This window comes from Rattus norvegicus, chromosome 4 (genome assembly GCF_021556685.1).
Source record: "Rattus norvegicus strain SHRSP/BbbUtx chromosome 4, alternate assembly SHRSP_T2T, whole genome shotgun sequence".
In the NCBI taxonomy this organism is placed as follows: domain Eukaryota; kingdom Metazoa; phylum Chordata; class Mammalia; order Rodentia; family Muridae; genus Rattus; species Rattus norvegicus.
Window position 1 is genome coordinate 88,068,303 of NC_141537.1, and position 16,702 is coordinate 88,085,004.

The 16,702-nt window shown below is 36.7% G+C and overlaps 1 protein-coding gene across 1 annotated transcript; it reads left to right on the top strand.

Moving 5' to 3' along the window:
- Positions 1-7,934: 7,934 nt before the first annotated feature.
- On the top strand, positions 7,935-8,831 carry Vom1r82 (vomeronasal 1 receptor 82). Its single transcript, NM_001009515.1, is given in 1 exon segment — positions 7,935-8,831. A coding segment is annotated over 1 exon segment (897 nt).
- Positions 8,832-16,702: the final 7,871 nt, after the last annotated feature.

A 16,702-nucleotide genomic window follows, 5' to 3' on the forward strand; every position in this document is an offset into this window, starting at 1 on the left:
AAAGCCTATATTCAACAAAACTTGAAAATCTGAAGGAAATAGACAATTTTCTAGACAAATACCAGGTACCAAAGTTAAATCAGTAATAGATAAACCATATAAACAACCCCATAACTCATAAAGTAATAGAAGCAGTCATTAAAAGTCTCCCAACCTAAAAGAGCCCAGGTCCAGATGGGTTCAGTACAGAATTCTATCAGACCTTCACAGAAGACCTCATATCAACATTCTCCAAACTATTCCACAAAATAGAAACAGACAGAACACTACCAAATACCTTCTATAAAGCCACAATTACTCTTATATGTAAGCCATACAATGACCCAACAAAGAAAAACTTCAGACCAATTTCCTTTATGAATATTGATGCAAAAATACTCAATAAAATTCTTACAAACCAAATCCAAGAACACATCAAAAAGATCATTCCTCATGATCAAGTAGGCTTCATTCCGGATTGCTTTTTTCAATATTATGTAAAACCATCAACAAAATCCACTATATAAACAAACTGAAAGATAAAAACCACATGATCATTTCATTAGATGCTGAGAAACAATTTGACAAAATTAACACCCCTTTATGATAAACGTACTGGAAAGAACCAGAATTCAAGGAACATATGTAAAATCCATATACAGCCAACCAGTAGCTAACATTAAACTAAATGGAGAGAACTTTGAAACAGTCCCACTAGAATCAGGGACTAGGAACGGCTGCTCACTCTCTCCCTACTTATTCAATATAGTCCTCGACATCCTGGTCAGACCAATTAGACAACAAAAGGAGATCAAAGGGATACAAATCAGAAGGGAAGAAGTCAAAATATAATCATTTGCAGATGATATGATTGTTATTTAAGTGACCCCAAAAGTTCCACCAGAGAACTACTAAGCCTGATTAAAAAAACTTCAGCAACATGTCTGGATATAAAAGTAACTCAAACAAATTGGTAGCCTTCCTCTGCACAAAGGATAAACAGGTTGAAAAGGACAGTAGGAAAAGGACACCCTTCACAATAGTTCCAAATAATATAAAATATCTTGCTGTGACTTTAACCAAGGAAGTGAAAGATCTGTATGACAAGAACTTCAAGTCTCTGAAGAAAGAAACTGAAGAAGATCTCAGAAGATGGAAAGACCTCCCATGTTCATGGATTGGTAGGATCAATATAGTAAAAATGGCCATTTTGCCAAAAGCAATCTACAGATTCAATGCAGTCCCCATCAAAATTCCTACTCAATTCTTTATAGAGACAGAAAGAGCAAATTGCAAATTCATTTGGAATAATAAAAAACCCATGATAGCAAAAACTATATTCAATAGTAAAGGAACTTCTGGGAGAATCACCATTCCTGACCTCAAGTTGCATTACAGAGCAGTAGTGATAAAAAGTGTGTGGTACTGATACAGAGACAGTCAGATAGATCAGTGGAACAGAATTGAAGACCCAGAAATGAACCCACACACCTATGGTCACTTGATCTCTGACATAGGAGCTAAAACCTTCCAATGGAAGAAAGATAGCATTTTTCAACAAATGGTGCTGGTGCAACTGGAGGTCAGTATGTAGAAGAATGCAAATTGATCTATTCTTATCACCCTATACACAGCTTAAGTCCAAGTCGATCAAGGACCTCCACATCAAACCAATACACTCAAACTAATAGAAAAAATGTTGAAATATTAAAACTAAATTTATTTTAATTGAACCACACAAATACCTACTTAATACTATGCAGTTTATATTTTTGTAAGGATAACTTTACACAGATTTAATGAAATGTGAGGTGAGATTGTTAGATATTTTGAAATGCACAGAAAAGATCTTCTTCACTGAAAATCATTGCAACAGACATAACTAATATATGAAGTTACAAGCATATAATATTAGCAATGACTTATGTTTTACTAGTCCAAGGGATGAAAGCTTCCTACAATTCCTAAGTACATACAGACTCAATAGAATTGAAATTACTGATAAATACCAAATTAGTAAACATTTGTTAGACAATCTAAACATTGTTCATATAATTAAACACATACAATGAGTTATTTGAAAAAATGAGAAAATACATAATAGAATTCAAATATAACTTACTGGTATAAATGTACCCCTGCAAAACAAATGTCTGCTTTATTATTTTTCACCCTCTAAGTTGCTTTAAGTGTTTTTTATGGAAGGAAAAATAACAACCTTAGCACATCTTGGAGAAACCATGATCTTAAAAATTTTATAATGCACACTCAGGAAAATCCTATGTCACATATGCTTCTTAAAATATTGCATCTGGAGATACTTTTTACACACATAGCAGTATATATTCATTGGAAAAATAACAGATTTCATGAAATTGTCATTCAGTATATAATACCCATGATGATGCTCAACATATTACCCTTTACTTTCTCTCAATACATCCTTCTAATAGTTCACGTTCTTTCTCCAAACTTCCTTCCTAATATAAGACAAATAATCAGAGATCATATTAAGTGAAATCTGTTTTTTATAAATCATTATGGTGACTCTTCTATGTCTGTAAGCATCTGTTATATGCTCACATATACTACAGCTCAAAAATATTCTAAGTAGATAATTCTCTAATAATTTATTATAGAATATACTGTCTTATTCAATCACTTACAGCTCTCACTATGCCCATTCCTCTCCTCAACCAAAATAATGTTTCCTGTGTTACCTTGGGTCTGGGTTGTTAATATAAGTAATTTTAGGCTGTCTTGGTTCTAGAAAATTGTTTCTTTTCCTCCAGTCCTGGCACTAGTATTGCTGGGCCTATTATTTTAGAATGGCTGTCACTTGGCACTTAGGATGTTGTATTAGTACACAATTAAATATTTAAATTGACACTGGTGGCAGGAGTATATTCCTCACTGTAAGTGCCTGTTTTCTGGGTTCCTGAGTGACAGACAAACACTCTCACTAAATATGCCTAAAACAGCTCAATGGTTGGTCCACTTCCTAACTTCCATGTGGCTAATCCACTTCCCTCTAGTATTCCTGAGTTATTACTTACTAAATTCTATATTCATCTTTGTTGCCCTAAACTAGTCAGTCAGCCCTCTTGGGGCTGCTCTCCCCTGGCTCTTACATGGGGGCTATGCTCTCTGTTCCACACTCTCTCAAGTGTGGCATCCCTCCTCCTCCTCCTCTTCCTCCTCCTCTTCCTCTTCCTCTTCCTCTTACTTCTTTCCTCCTTCTTCCAGAATGGCAGATCTCTTTCTTCTCTCCCTGAGTCCCTCACCTCAGTGTACTAAAATTGCTGCCTCTGTCCACCCTGCCAAGCCACTGGCTGCCAGCAACTTTATTTACCAATCAGAACCAACAGGGGACAGGGTCCCTTAGTGTCCCTTGGAGATTCTCCTGCAAACAATTTTGGGGAAACAAATTAACATAATACAAGAAGCCAAAGAATGTATTCGCTTGGACTCTCTAAGTTTGAAAGTTTACCTTGAGAAATCAGGTGTTCCAACTCTGCCATTTTCCTCTAATTAGGGGAGTTCATTTTTCTATTAATGAGTTTTCTTTATTTAGAACTTGCAGTTTTTCTCTTAGATCTGTCAATCCACTTTACTTTTGTATATACAGTGTTTTAACTGTAAGATGCGTGGAAATTGTTTATTCTGCTCTTTTCTTTTTGGTGTTATGTGTGCTTCTTGTCATTGGACTAGTTTCTTCTATGACTTATTTTATTGAAAGTCTTGTGTTTGCCACTGATGTGAGATTATTTACCCTTATCTGTGCTTACAACTTGAAGTTTTCACATATTTCAAAGTTCCTCACATACACAGTACTTTCTAGACATGCTATCTTTCAACTGAACTACATTCCAGCACCAACATCCTAGTTTCTCCTGATAGTACATTGTCTCATTCCCAAGTGCTCAGTAAGAATGATTACTTTTTCTATTTGGAGGAGATGACATTTTGTTAGTGGTATCAAAAGAGCTGTTAATTTTTAGGTGAGACCCCTGGAGATAACTTTCACATAACTGTGGAGGGGACCATGAATGTTTTAGAAGCAGGAAGGCTACCATGGGGAATCCAAAATGGCTTTTACTTCTTTTAAGTGGGATATTATTGTTGAAGCTTTTGTTTTGCTCACAATGACTGGAATCAGTTAATCCAAATAGACAGATATTGCCTACAGAGGATAGTTCCTGCATAGGAAACCCAGAGCTCAGCTCTTCCTACTCTACTGTCTTCCTGGAATTAGAGAAGTTCACTTTTCCATTTGATGGTACTACTTCCTAACAACTTCAAGGACAGAAATGCCTTCCCCAAATGACATGATAACAATGGTCTAGAGGGAGAAGAACTGATGACATTTCATCCTTATAACTACTTCTTAGGGCCTCATTCTACAAGGATGTGTGTCGAAGGCCCAGTTGGGTGAGTGTTTCCTTTTCCCATCATTATAGTGAGAGCTGTAAGTAAACAGTAGAAAGCAGCAGGATTTTCTGTAATAAATAGAGAATGCTCTGCCTAGAATGATACTTCTGAGCCACTCTGTATAACCAGCATTCGACAGATGCTTGTAGACATAGAAGTATTCGTGTAATGATTAATAGAAGAACATAGATTTCTCTTAATATGATCTCTTGTTATAGAGGTGACACTAGAACAGGACTATTCATAAGAGGAGCAGGGTCTAACAGAAAGACTGAGAAAGAAAAGGCTAATAGGATGAAGGCATTCAATGGGTATTATGTATTCAAGGAATATATAATGCAAGTAATCATTTTACAATGAATGTACATTCATATACATGTAAAAAGTTGTTCCAGATGCAATATTTAGGAAGCATATTTGACATAGAATAGACTGTAATATTCTGGTCAGGGTCACCTGTGCAAAACTCAATTTCCAGAGAACTGTTCGAATATTTAATTTACTTAAGAGTGTCAAGTAATAGCTATAATTTAATACCTTAATAATAAGGGATCAGTGGTTATTTCTGTTGTCATTATCTATTTCATAAAGAATTCCATGGAACTAGTTTGGGTGACTAAGATCTTCATCTCCTGAAATTTCTTAAGACTTATTCCTGCCGCTGACACTGGACAGTACATCAGCCAAGACCATGTATCTTGTCACCTGAAAGGCACATACTCACTTTGAGTTCTTTCTGAGCAGTCATACAGATTTTAGGTCATTACTCACTAAATACACTAAAACTTAAAATGAAATTGACACTTGTCATCTATTTTAATTGTATGCCCCTTAGATTACTATATCTCCACATCGCAGAAAGCAAAGATCATCATAAATTCACAAAACAAGACTATTCTAAAATCAAGTTCTGGGGTAATGGAAAAGTAAAGTAAATTTTCTTGGAAGAATATCAAGAAAACAGCTCTCGATTACTTTCGTTAATTCTGAGTCCATTGAACAGTTCTCCACCATTATGAATATTTCTTGGCACACTTTGGACTTTAACACTTACAAATAAATGTTATTTTAAATTAATTGGAAACATCCCAGCATTGATTTTTTAAAAATAAAACAGAAGTCTTGTCTCATTGGCATACCTATTTTAGCTGATATGTATCCATGGTAGCTATGGTCTTTCCTGGTCCACTCTCAGATTCACTGAACCCCAGAAAAAGAGATGCCACTTGATCAATTAGGAGATGTGTCATTTTCGGTATATGATAAGCATTTACAAATCAATGGATATGAAAGATTGAAAAACATACCTTTGGGGTAAAAACACTTAAATTACTATTTTTGACTTGTTATCATTTGTATATTACTTGAATTACATGATATATTTTAATAAATTATAGATGTATAAGTAATAAATAATTGTATAAATATATGGTTTATGCATTTCCAATTTTAAGATTTTAAAAAGGTATTGTCCTTTCAATTTGGAATCCAATTCTTACATTAAGTATTATCTAGGACTTTTATTTATCACAATTTATTTTTTGATTTTACATATTTGAGTGTTTTGCTAGCATGTATGTCTGTGTATCACTGTAATGCCATATAGTATAGGAAAATGGATACTCCACAATGAAACAGATGATCATGAGACACCATGTCTTTTCTGGGAATCTAACCCAGGCGCATTGCAAGAGGTAAAAGTGCTCTTAGTGGAGCTTCACAAAAACAGAACATCAAAAAAAACCAAAAGAAACAAAGAAAAAAAAAGACAAAAAAAAAACAGAATGCCAAAGGACAGCTACTGTAAATCTATGTTGAGCAACTTAAATACCTGGCTCTGAAAATTAAGATGAATCCATTAATTTATTAGGCTACTCTTTTTAGGAGCAAAAACAGTCATGTAAGAATAAACTGTTGGAATTTCAGTTTATATTCATGGAGATATGGGCTGCTCCCTTCTGCTAGCCTCTGCATTACTTACATTATGGTTATCATACAAGCAGGCATGTGTCTATGTATGTGGAATATTCAAGGGAACTTGAAAATATAATTGGGCACTCCTTCTCCCACAAGTTTTGAATTGGTGTAGTCATTTTCTACTTCTTTATCAAAAAGCTGATTTTAAAGGACTGAATTAAATCAATTCAATAATAAATTCATCCTGGTAACCAGGCCAAGTAACTCACATAAGCAACAAAGGTTGTTTAGTAGTACTGTGAAGAGTGTCTGGATGCTGGTGATGTTTGATTTCACTGAGAACTTGTTTTCTATTACATGAGAAGGAATCTCTTTAAACAAAATTTCTAAACAGAATCCCTATATGGTCATCTTCAGCAAGTTCTTGTTTGTTATGATGCAGGGAAAATAGGCATTGTCTTAGCATCCCATATTCTTTCTTTCTGGAGTCTCCCAGCTCCACATCTTTAGATGTGAATAAGTAGCCTGCAGTAACTGTAGAAACCAGGAAAGAATTGTGAGGATAGGGAAGAGGGTGGGATAAATGGAGAGCAGAATAGCAGGCTACAATTTTCTCATCAGGAAAATGTAAAAGATAGGGCTCCTTAGTGCAGAGGCAGGTAAATACACATGAAGTGGGGAGGAAGGTACAGGGGAGTAGCAGCAGGACACAATGGATCTATGAGGGAAGTGGGAAATGGGTGGGTTCTTAGGTAAGGGGAAGGAAGGCAAATACAGAAAGCAGAAGAAGTGAGGGAAAATAACATGTTTTTTTGAAAAAGTCATGAGGAAATATAGTGTTAAGGATTTATCCACCCATCCTCCCCATAAAAGATTTTCAAAAACGGTCTTTTCTTGACACATCAGAAGTAGATCCTTCATACTGAATGGGAGTTCACAAATGGTCTTCCACTCCATGTACATCTTCAATTCTTGACTCTGAGGATATTAGATTTCATTTGAAAATAAACATATAAAAGATGAATCAGATAGACTTTTGGTGATTAAACCTATCACATTACCATGAATTATGCCTGGGATTCCATTAGAATTGTGAGTAAGATATAGATAATTGCTAAATACATCTTAGTAAAATTATACACTATAATGTATTCGAATCTGTTTTTTATATCTTTTATGATTTTTCCCCCAGCTCCACGTAGCTTTTCTACATTTGTGCAAATGTGACTGATATTCTATGATCATTACTACTGTTCTAGTTATTAAATATAAAATGAGCGAATTTAAATTAATAAAATTGAATTTCTAAGGTATCGACTCAGGTATAATACAGGAACACAAAGTGTGTATAGATATGATTATAAATAGATTCATTGTCTATAATATTCTCTCTCTATAGGAGATACTTGGGGATATATAGAAATGTAGGCTATATCCAATGTGAGACATCAAAAGAGAAAAAAGTAGGTTATTCAATAATTAATAGGGAAAATAGAATGATTATATGGCCATACTGTGAAGCAAATCATAATTTTGATATGTAACCGATTTTTTTTTCAGATATATGACATAGACTTCCATTATGCTATTAAGATGAATACACATTTATGTCTTCAATCAAGAATGTTCTTTATTTCCAAGCTGGACTAGGAGTACTAGCCAATATGTTCCTGCTGATTTTCTACATCTTCACAATCCCATGTCACAGACCTAAGCCTGTGGACATGATCTCCTGTCAACTGACCTTTATTCACATAATTATGGTCCTCACTGGATGGGATATTTGGCTTGAGGACATGTTTGAGTTGCTGAAAATTCAGAATGACTTCAAATGTAAGGCAACTTTTTACATAAACAGGGTAATGAGAGGCCTTTCTATCTGTGTCACCTGCCTCCTGAGTGTGTTCCAGGCTGTCACTATCAGTCCCAGTACTTCGCTGTTGGCAAAATTTAAACATAAGCTGAAAAACTACATCATCTATGCATTCTTCTATTTTTGGTCTTTCAATTTGTCCTTCAGCATTAATCAGATCTTCTCTGTTGGTGCTTATACCAATTTCAGTGAGACCAACCAGATGAAGGTCACTACATACTGCTCAAACTTTCCCATGAACAGCATCATCAGGGGATTGATTTTAACAGTGACAACTTTAAGAGATGTGTTTCTTGTAGGAGTCATGCTGACCACAAGTGCATACATGGTGATTTTCTTGTTCAGACATCAGAAGCAATGCAAGCATCTACATAGCATCAGCCACTTGAGAGCATCCCCTGAAGAAAGAGCCACCCAGACCATCTTGCTCCTGGTGGTCTTCTTTGTAGTCATGTACTGGGTGGACTTCATCATCTCTTCCACCTCTATCCTGTTATGGAAGTACAACCCTGTTATCCTGACTATTCAGAAATTTGTGATGAATGTCTATCCCACAATTACTCCTTTGGTACAAATCAGTTCTGACAGCAGAATAATCAATGTCCTGAAAAACTTATGGCCAAAATGCTAACAGGCTTTTTAAAAGGGGGAAATTTTTCTCTTTTTCTTAAAAAAATTGACTCCAACACATATACAGCAGAGGACTACCTGGTCTTGGCTCAGTGAGAAGACAAACATAACATTTGAGAGACTTGAGGCCCCAGGAAGTGGGGAGGTCTAGTGAGGTGGGGACATCCTCTTGGATATCAGGGAGGAAGTAAAGGATGAGGTACATTCAGAGGGCATACTGGGAGGGGGATAATGAGTGGACTGTAAAAAAACGATTAAAGAATAGTTTTATTTGATATTACAATGGCAACTCCAGCTTGTTTCTTTGGGCCATTTGCTTGGAAAGTTGTTTCCAGCCATTTACTCTGAGGTAGTGTCTGTCTTTGTCTCTGAGTTGTGTTTCCTGCATGCAGCAAAATGCTGGGTCTTCTTGGATTCTTCCTGAAATGAGAACAGGACCCCCTTGGGGTGAATTAGAGGAAGTATTGAAAGTGTTGAAGGAGCTTGCAACCCCATAAGCACAACAATGCCAACAACCAGAGCTTCCAGGGACCAAACCACTACCTAAAGTCTATACATGGACTGCCCCAGGGCTCCAACTGCATATGTAGCAGAGAATAGGGCACCGGTGGAAGGGGAAGCCAAGGTTGGAGCCCCAGTACAGGGGAATATGGGGGGAGCAGTAAGGAGGATGTATGGTGGGAATACCTGTATGTGGGAGGGGAAGGGAGGTGAGGGGGGCTTATGGACAGGAAACCAGGAAAGGGAATAACATTTGAAATGTAAGTAAAGAAATGTATCTAATAAAAAATTTTAAAAACGAATATTTTTATTTTTGTTTTGTTTTTCGGAGCTGGGGACCAAACCCAGGGCCTTGCACTTGCTAGGCAAGTGGTCTATCACTGAGCTAAATCCCCAACCCCTAAGAATAATTTTTTAAAGAGGGGAGAGTTATTTTATTTAATGTGTATGAGTGTTGTGCAGGCATGCTTTAATTTCTGGTGTTCACAGAGGTCATAGGAGGACATTTGACCCATTGGATCTGGACTTAACAATGCTTGTAGAATGTTATTTTGAGAGGAGTTCTAGACTCAATTATTTTTTAAAAAAACTTATTCTCTTTAAGTTTTAATAGTACAAGAAGCAAAGTAGATTTTTATATGATTTAAGTAAAATTCGTGGTATCATACATTTTTTTTCAATCAAACTTGCTGCCAAGATGAATGGAGTTCCTTCTTCTCATGGTATACAATCAGTTGATATTTTCACAAGAATTATCTTTCTCCATTTAAACTCATATAATAAATGTTCCTCTGATACTGAGTTTACCCAGAAGAAGATTCTTACTTATAGTGATGTTTTAGCTTTTATGTTGGAAATAAGATAATTTACACTAAATCATCAATAATTGTGTTGATGCTATTGTAGACTTGTTTCCCAATTATTATTATTATTCTCTCATACAGTATTTCCTGGCCTCAGTTTCCCATCCCTCCACTTCTTCCAATCCCTCCCCCCATCTTCTCTCCCAAAGTCCACTCCTTTTCCTCTTAGAAGAAAAAGAATAGGCCTCCCAAGGATATCAACTGAACATGGCATAGCAAGTTATAATAAGACAACGTACAAAGTCTTTTTTATGAAGACTAGATGAGGCAAACCACTAGGAGAAAAAACTCCCCAAGCATAGGCAAAAGTGTCAGAGACACCCCCCTCCCACTCTTAGGAATCCCATAGGAACACCCAAACTGTACAACTATCATGTATATGCAGAAGACATGGCTCATACCCATATAACTTACTTCAATCTGTCTGATTCATTGTGTTTCCTCCTTGGTAGATTCTATTAGTCCTATGCTTCTGGTGTCCTTGACCACTCTAGCCCTATCATCTTTTCTTCCTCTTCTCATCTACAGGTTTTCCTGGCTCTGCCTGGTCTTTGGCTATGGATCTCTGCATCTGCTCCCATCAGTTGCTGGATCATGCTTCTCTTAGGTGACAATTAGAGTAGGTGCTAATCTCTAAGTATAGCAAAGTATAATTGGGGATCATTTCCTTGATATTTTTCCATTTGGTTTGGTTCTGTACTGGGCCTATGGGCTGTCCTCTCTCTGGTTCCTGGTGGTGCAGGAAGCATAGGCTCCCTCCAGGTCTCTGGGTCAAAAGTTGTACCAGACATAGATTAGCCACACACACATTTTCAGTATCACCATTACCTCAGGACATCTGACAGGAAGGGGAGATGATAGGTAGAAAGTTTCTACTGGGTTTATCTCCTAGTCCCTCTGCTGTGTGCCTTGCCTATTTATAGAAGATTACAAGTTCAGACTCCAAATCCCACATTACTAGGAAGCTTCACTAAGATTATTATCATTTATCTCAGGGAGTTTCCAATTAATCAGGTTTCTACATCACCCTCCCAATCAGCCCCCCCCCCAAATTCCAGTGATCTCTCTTAATACTATCCCTCCATCTTCATACCTCCTGCCTGATCCCTCCTGTTCCCATCTCTCCTGCTCCCCAGTCTACGTGCAAACTCTATTCTTTTCCCCTTCCATGCATCTCACTTTGAGCCCTCCTTGTTACTTTCAGCCCTGAATCTATGGATTGTACCATAATAATCTATTATTTGATTCTTAGTATCTACTTATAAGAGAGTACACATTGTATTTGTCTTGTTGAGTCTGGGTTACAGAACTCTGGATGATTTTTTTTCTAGTTTTATTCATCTGTCTACAAATTTCATAATGTTTGTATTTTTAACAACTGAGTAATACTCTATTGTGTATATTTACAATATTTTCTTTATCCATTCATAGGTTCTGTTGTTTACAGTTCCTACCTATTATGAATAAAGCTACTGTGTACATAGTTGAGCAAGTGTTCTTGTGGTATAATTGAGTATCATTTGGGTATATGCCCAGGAGAAGTATAGCTGGGTGTGAGGTAGAATGATTCCGAATTGTTTGAGGAAATGCCATATTGATTTGAAAAGTAGCTGTACACGTTTGTATTCATCCCAGGAATGGAGGAGTGTTCCCCTTACTCCACACTCATGCCAGAATGAGTTGTCATTTGTGTTATTGATTTCAGCCACTCTGAAGTGTGTAAGATGAAAACTCAAAGTAGGTTGGATTTGCAGTTCACTGAGGAGTAAGAATGTTCAACATTTTTAAAAGATTCTGAGACATTATAGATTCAGCCTTTGATAATGTTTTGTATAGATATGTACCCCATTTTTAATTGTATTGTTTGGTTTTGGTTGCTTAATCTTTAGTTTCTCGGGTTTTTTTTAATACTTTACCTGTTATCTCTCTTTCAGATGTGGATCTCAGCTTATTTTCTGCTCTCTTTCCTCTTTGATGAACTTGCTTTGTTTTTGATTTAGAGCTTTCAATTGTGCTACTAAGTTTAATAGATCTCTTCAATTATATTTTTTACCTTTATTTTTTATTTATTTACACATCTTTTATCCTGATAGCTGCTCACATGCCTCCTCTCTTTCCAATCCCACCCTAATTAATTCTGCTCCCACCATTGTCTCTTCCTCTTCTCTACATAGAAAGGGGAGCTTTCCTTGGGTGTCACACAACCTTACGGTTGCCCATTGCAGTAGACCTAAGCCTAACTTCTACTACTGAATCCCAACCAGGCAGTGCAGTTTTGGGAAGGGGATACAATGGCAGGCAACATTGTCAGAGACCCGTTTTATTCTTATTACAAGATTCACATATGCTATGAATGGATAGGGGGCCTAGTTCCAGAAACTGTATCCTCCTTGATTGGTTGTCCAGAGAGAATCATGGATTCTTCTAGATGACTGTGTAAGTCTTCTTGTGCTGTCCTTGCTCTCTACAGCTGCATGAATTTTATCCCCCACTGTTGCAAAAAACTTCCCAAGCACTTCCTGATGTTTAGCTCAGGTCTGTGCCTCTGTTTCTATCCAATGTTGGATTAAGCCTTCAGGAGACAATTATGCTAGGCCCCCATCTGCAAGCATAACAGAGTACCATTAATAATGTCAGGGATTGACTCTCAAACCTGGGAAGTATCTCCAGTTGGAACAATCATTAGTTGGCTACTTCCTCAATCTTTGCTCCCTTTATACCTGCCAAGATTTTTTTAATTGGTTGATGTTCCCTTCTTTTAACTAGAAGTTCTGCATGGTTTCTTAAGGTGGCTAATTCAGTCTCCATAACCACTTCTCTTATAAAACTCAGGTGGAGTTACTACCCTAGACACCCAGGGACTCTCCCTTGTCTCAGGTATCCAGTTACTCCAAAACTTCCTCCCATTGTTTACCACACTCACAGACCTCTACAACTCCCCTCTTCTCATATCTGATCCCCATCACTATCCTCATTGTATCTCCCACACAGTTCCCTCTATCCATTCACCTCCAATAACTATGCGTGAAAATTTCATGATATCCTCATTTTTAACAGCCAAATAGTATTCTACTGTGTAAATTAACTACATTTTCTGTATCCATTCTTAATTGAAGGGCATCTTGGTTGTTTTTAGTTACTGGTTATTATGAATAAAGCTGCTATGAACATAGCTGAGCAAGTGTCCTTGTATAAAGGGGGTCATCTTTTGGGTTGATGCCCAGAAGTAGTATATAGTTGGGTCTTGGGGTAGAACTAGTCTCAATTTTTTTTTTATGAAACTACCAAATTAATAGCCAAACTAGATGTGCTAGTTTACAATTCCACCACTGATGGAGGAGTATTCCCCCTTGATGCATAGCATCACCAGTATGTGCTGTCTCTTGTGATTTTGATCTTAGCCATTCTTAAGGATGTAAGACGGAATCACAGCATGGTTTTGATTTGCATTTCCTTGATCAATATGGATGTTGAACATTTCTTTAAGTGTTCCTCTGTTGTGAATTCTCTACCAAACATTTTAATTGGGCAATATGGCTTGTTTGTGTCTAAGTTCTTGAGTTCTTTATTTATTTTAGATATTAGTCCTTTGTCATATGCATTGTTCAGGATGATATGCTCCCATTCAATAATCTGCTATTTTGCTTTATTCATCAATAAAAACCTTTTCAGTACATAAGTTTCAATTTATTATTTGTTGATCTAAGTACCTGAATATTGGTGTTCTGTTCAGGAATTTGTCTCCTCTTCCGATGTGTCCAAGGCAGTTGTTCACTATCTCTTCTGATAGATTAAGTGTGTCAGGTGTTACATTAAGGTCATTGATTCACTTGGATTTGCACTTTGTACAGGGTGATAAATATGGACCTATTAGAATTCTTCTTCATGCAGAAATCCAGTTATACCAGTACCAATTGTGGAAGATGTTTCCTCCTTTTTACATTGTATTGTTTGGGCTTCTTTGTCAAAAAAAAGTGTCCATAGGGATATGAGTTTATTTCTGGGTCTTCAATTTAATTTCATTGATGAACCTGTCTGATTTCAGGCCAGTACTATGAAATATTTTTTGTTCTTGTTCTGTAGTGTAGCTTGAAATTTGGAATGGTGTTATCTCCAGCTCTTTCACTGTGCTTTTATTGCATTTTAACTGGACATTTACTGATTAAACTATCCTGGGTTTTTTCTATTTTTCCTATAAATTTCATATAAATTGAGAATTGCATTTGAAGATCTGTAACATAATGTGCTGGAATTCTAATGGGAATTGCACTGAATCTGTAGATTGTCTTTGATAAGATGTCCATGTTCATTATGTTAATCCTGCCAATCCATGAGCAAGAGATATTCTCCTTCTTCTGATATCTCTCTCCATTTCTTTCTTCAGAGACTTGAGGTTCTTCTCATATAGACCTTTCACTTGCTTGGTTAGAGTTATACATTGTAATATTTTTATCTAATATTAAAAACTTGTGAAGGTTGTTATTTTTCTATTGTCTTTCTCAGCATAATTATTGTTTGTATAAGAAGAGTTACTGATGTTTTTGAGTTGATTTGAACCCAGCCAATTTGCTAACGGTGTTTATCAGATATAAGAGTTTTCTGGTAGAATTTTTGGGTCATATATGTATAATATAATATCATCTGCCAATAGAGATACTTTGGCTATTCCTTTACAATTTGTGTCCCCTTGACCTCCTTTATTTGCCTTATTTCCATGGCTGGAACTTTAAGTGCTATGCTGCATAGATGCAGAGAGTTTGAGCAGCATTGCCTTGTCTCTGGTTTTAGTAGAATTGCTTTAATGTTCTCTAACTTAATTTGATGATGGCAATTGGTTTCTGTTATATTGCTTTTATTATATTTAATTATTCATCTCTTATCCCTGATCTTTCAAAGATCTTCTCACTTGTGCCTATAACCTGAAGGTTTGATTTATTTCATGGTGCCTATATGTACAATACTTTTTAGACATATTGTCTATCAGCTGAGCTAAATTCCAGCACCAACAGAACAGTTTGTCCTAATGATCCACTGTCTCTGTCCCAAGTGCTCAGTAAGAACGATTACTTTTCCTAAGTGTATTTGGAGAGCATGACATATTTTAATTTTATCTGTTGAGTTGCTAATTTTTATGTAAGCCTCTGAAGAAACATTCAAGTAAGTGTGGAGGGAATCATGGAAGTTTTGGAAGCAAGGAGGATACCATGGGTAATCTAAAACTTTTTTTTATTGGATTTATTTCTTTATTTACATTTCTATTTTTGTATCTTTCTTTTTATTGGGTATTTATTCACATTTCAAATGTTATTCCCTTTTATGGTTTCCTGTCCATAAGCCACCTGGAAAGAACCCAGATGCCCTTCAACAGAGAAATAGATACAGAAAATGTGGTACATCTACACAATGGAATATTACTCAGCCATCAAAAACAATGACTTTATGAAATTCATAGGCAAATAGAGGGAACTGGAAAATATCATCCTGAGTGAGGTAACCCAATAACAGAAAACACACATGGTATGCACTCATTGATAAGAGGCTATTAGCCCAAATGCTTGAATTGCCCTAGGTGCACAGAACACATGAAACTCAAGAGGGATGAACAAAATGCGAATGCTTCACTCCTTCTTTAAAAAGGGAACAAGAATACCCTTGGCAGGGAATAGGGAGGCAAAGTTTAAAACAGAGGCAGAAGGAACACCCATTCAGAGCCTACCCCACATGTGGCCCATACATATACAGCCACCCAATTAGATAAGATGGATGAAGCAAAGAAGTGCAGGCTGACAGGAACTGGATGTAGATCTCTCCTGAGAGACACAGCCAGAATACAGCAAATACATAGATGAATGCCAGCAGTAAACCACGGAACTGAGAATGGGACCCCCGTTGAAGCAATCAGAGAAAGGACTGGAAGAGCTTGAAGGGGCTCGAGACCCCATATGAAAAACAATGTCAACCAACCAGAGCTTCCAGGTCTAAGCCACTACCCAAAGGCTATACATGGCCTAACCCTGGGTTCCAACCTCATGGGTAGCAATGAATAGCCTAGTAAGAGCAACAGTGGAAGGGGAATCCCTTGGTCCTTCCAAGACTGAACCCCCAGTGAACGTGATTGTTGGGGGGAGGGTGGTAATTGGGGGAGGATGGGTAGGGGAACACCCATATAGAAAGGGAAGTGGAGGTGTTAGGGGGATGTTGGCCTGGAAACTGTGAAGGGGAATAACAATCGAAATGTAAATAAGAAATACTCAATTTAATAAAGGCGGGAAAAAATAGAACATAAAAAAATAACAGAATGTCACAGTACAGCAACAGTAACGTATGTTGATAAACTAAATATCTGGCTCTGAAAATTGGGATGAATCCACTAATTTATTATATTAAGCATTTTAGGAGCAAAAAATGTATCTGTAAAATGTATGATATATCATCTTATATTCATGGAGATATATGATTATAGGATGTTCTCATCTGCTAGCTGCTACATTATTTGCATTATATGTGT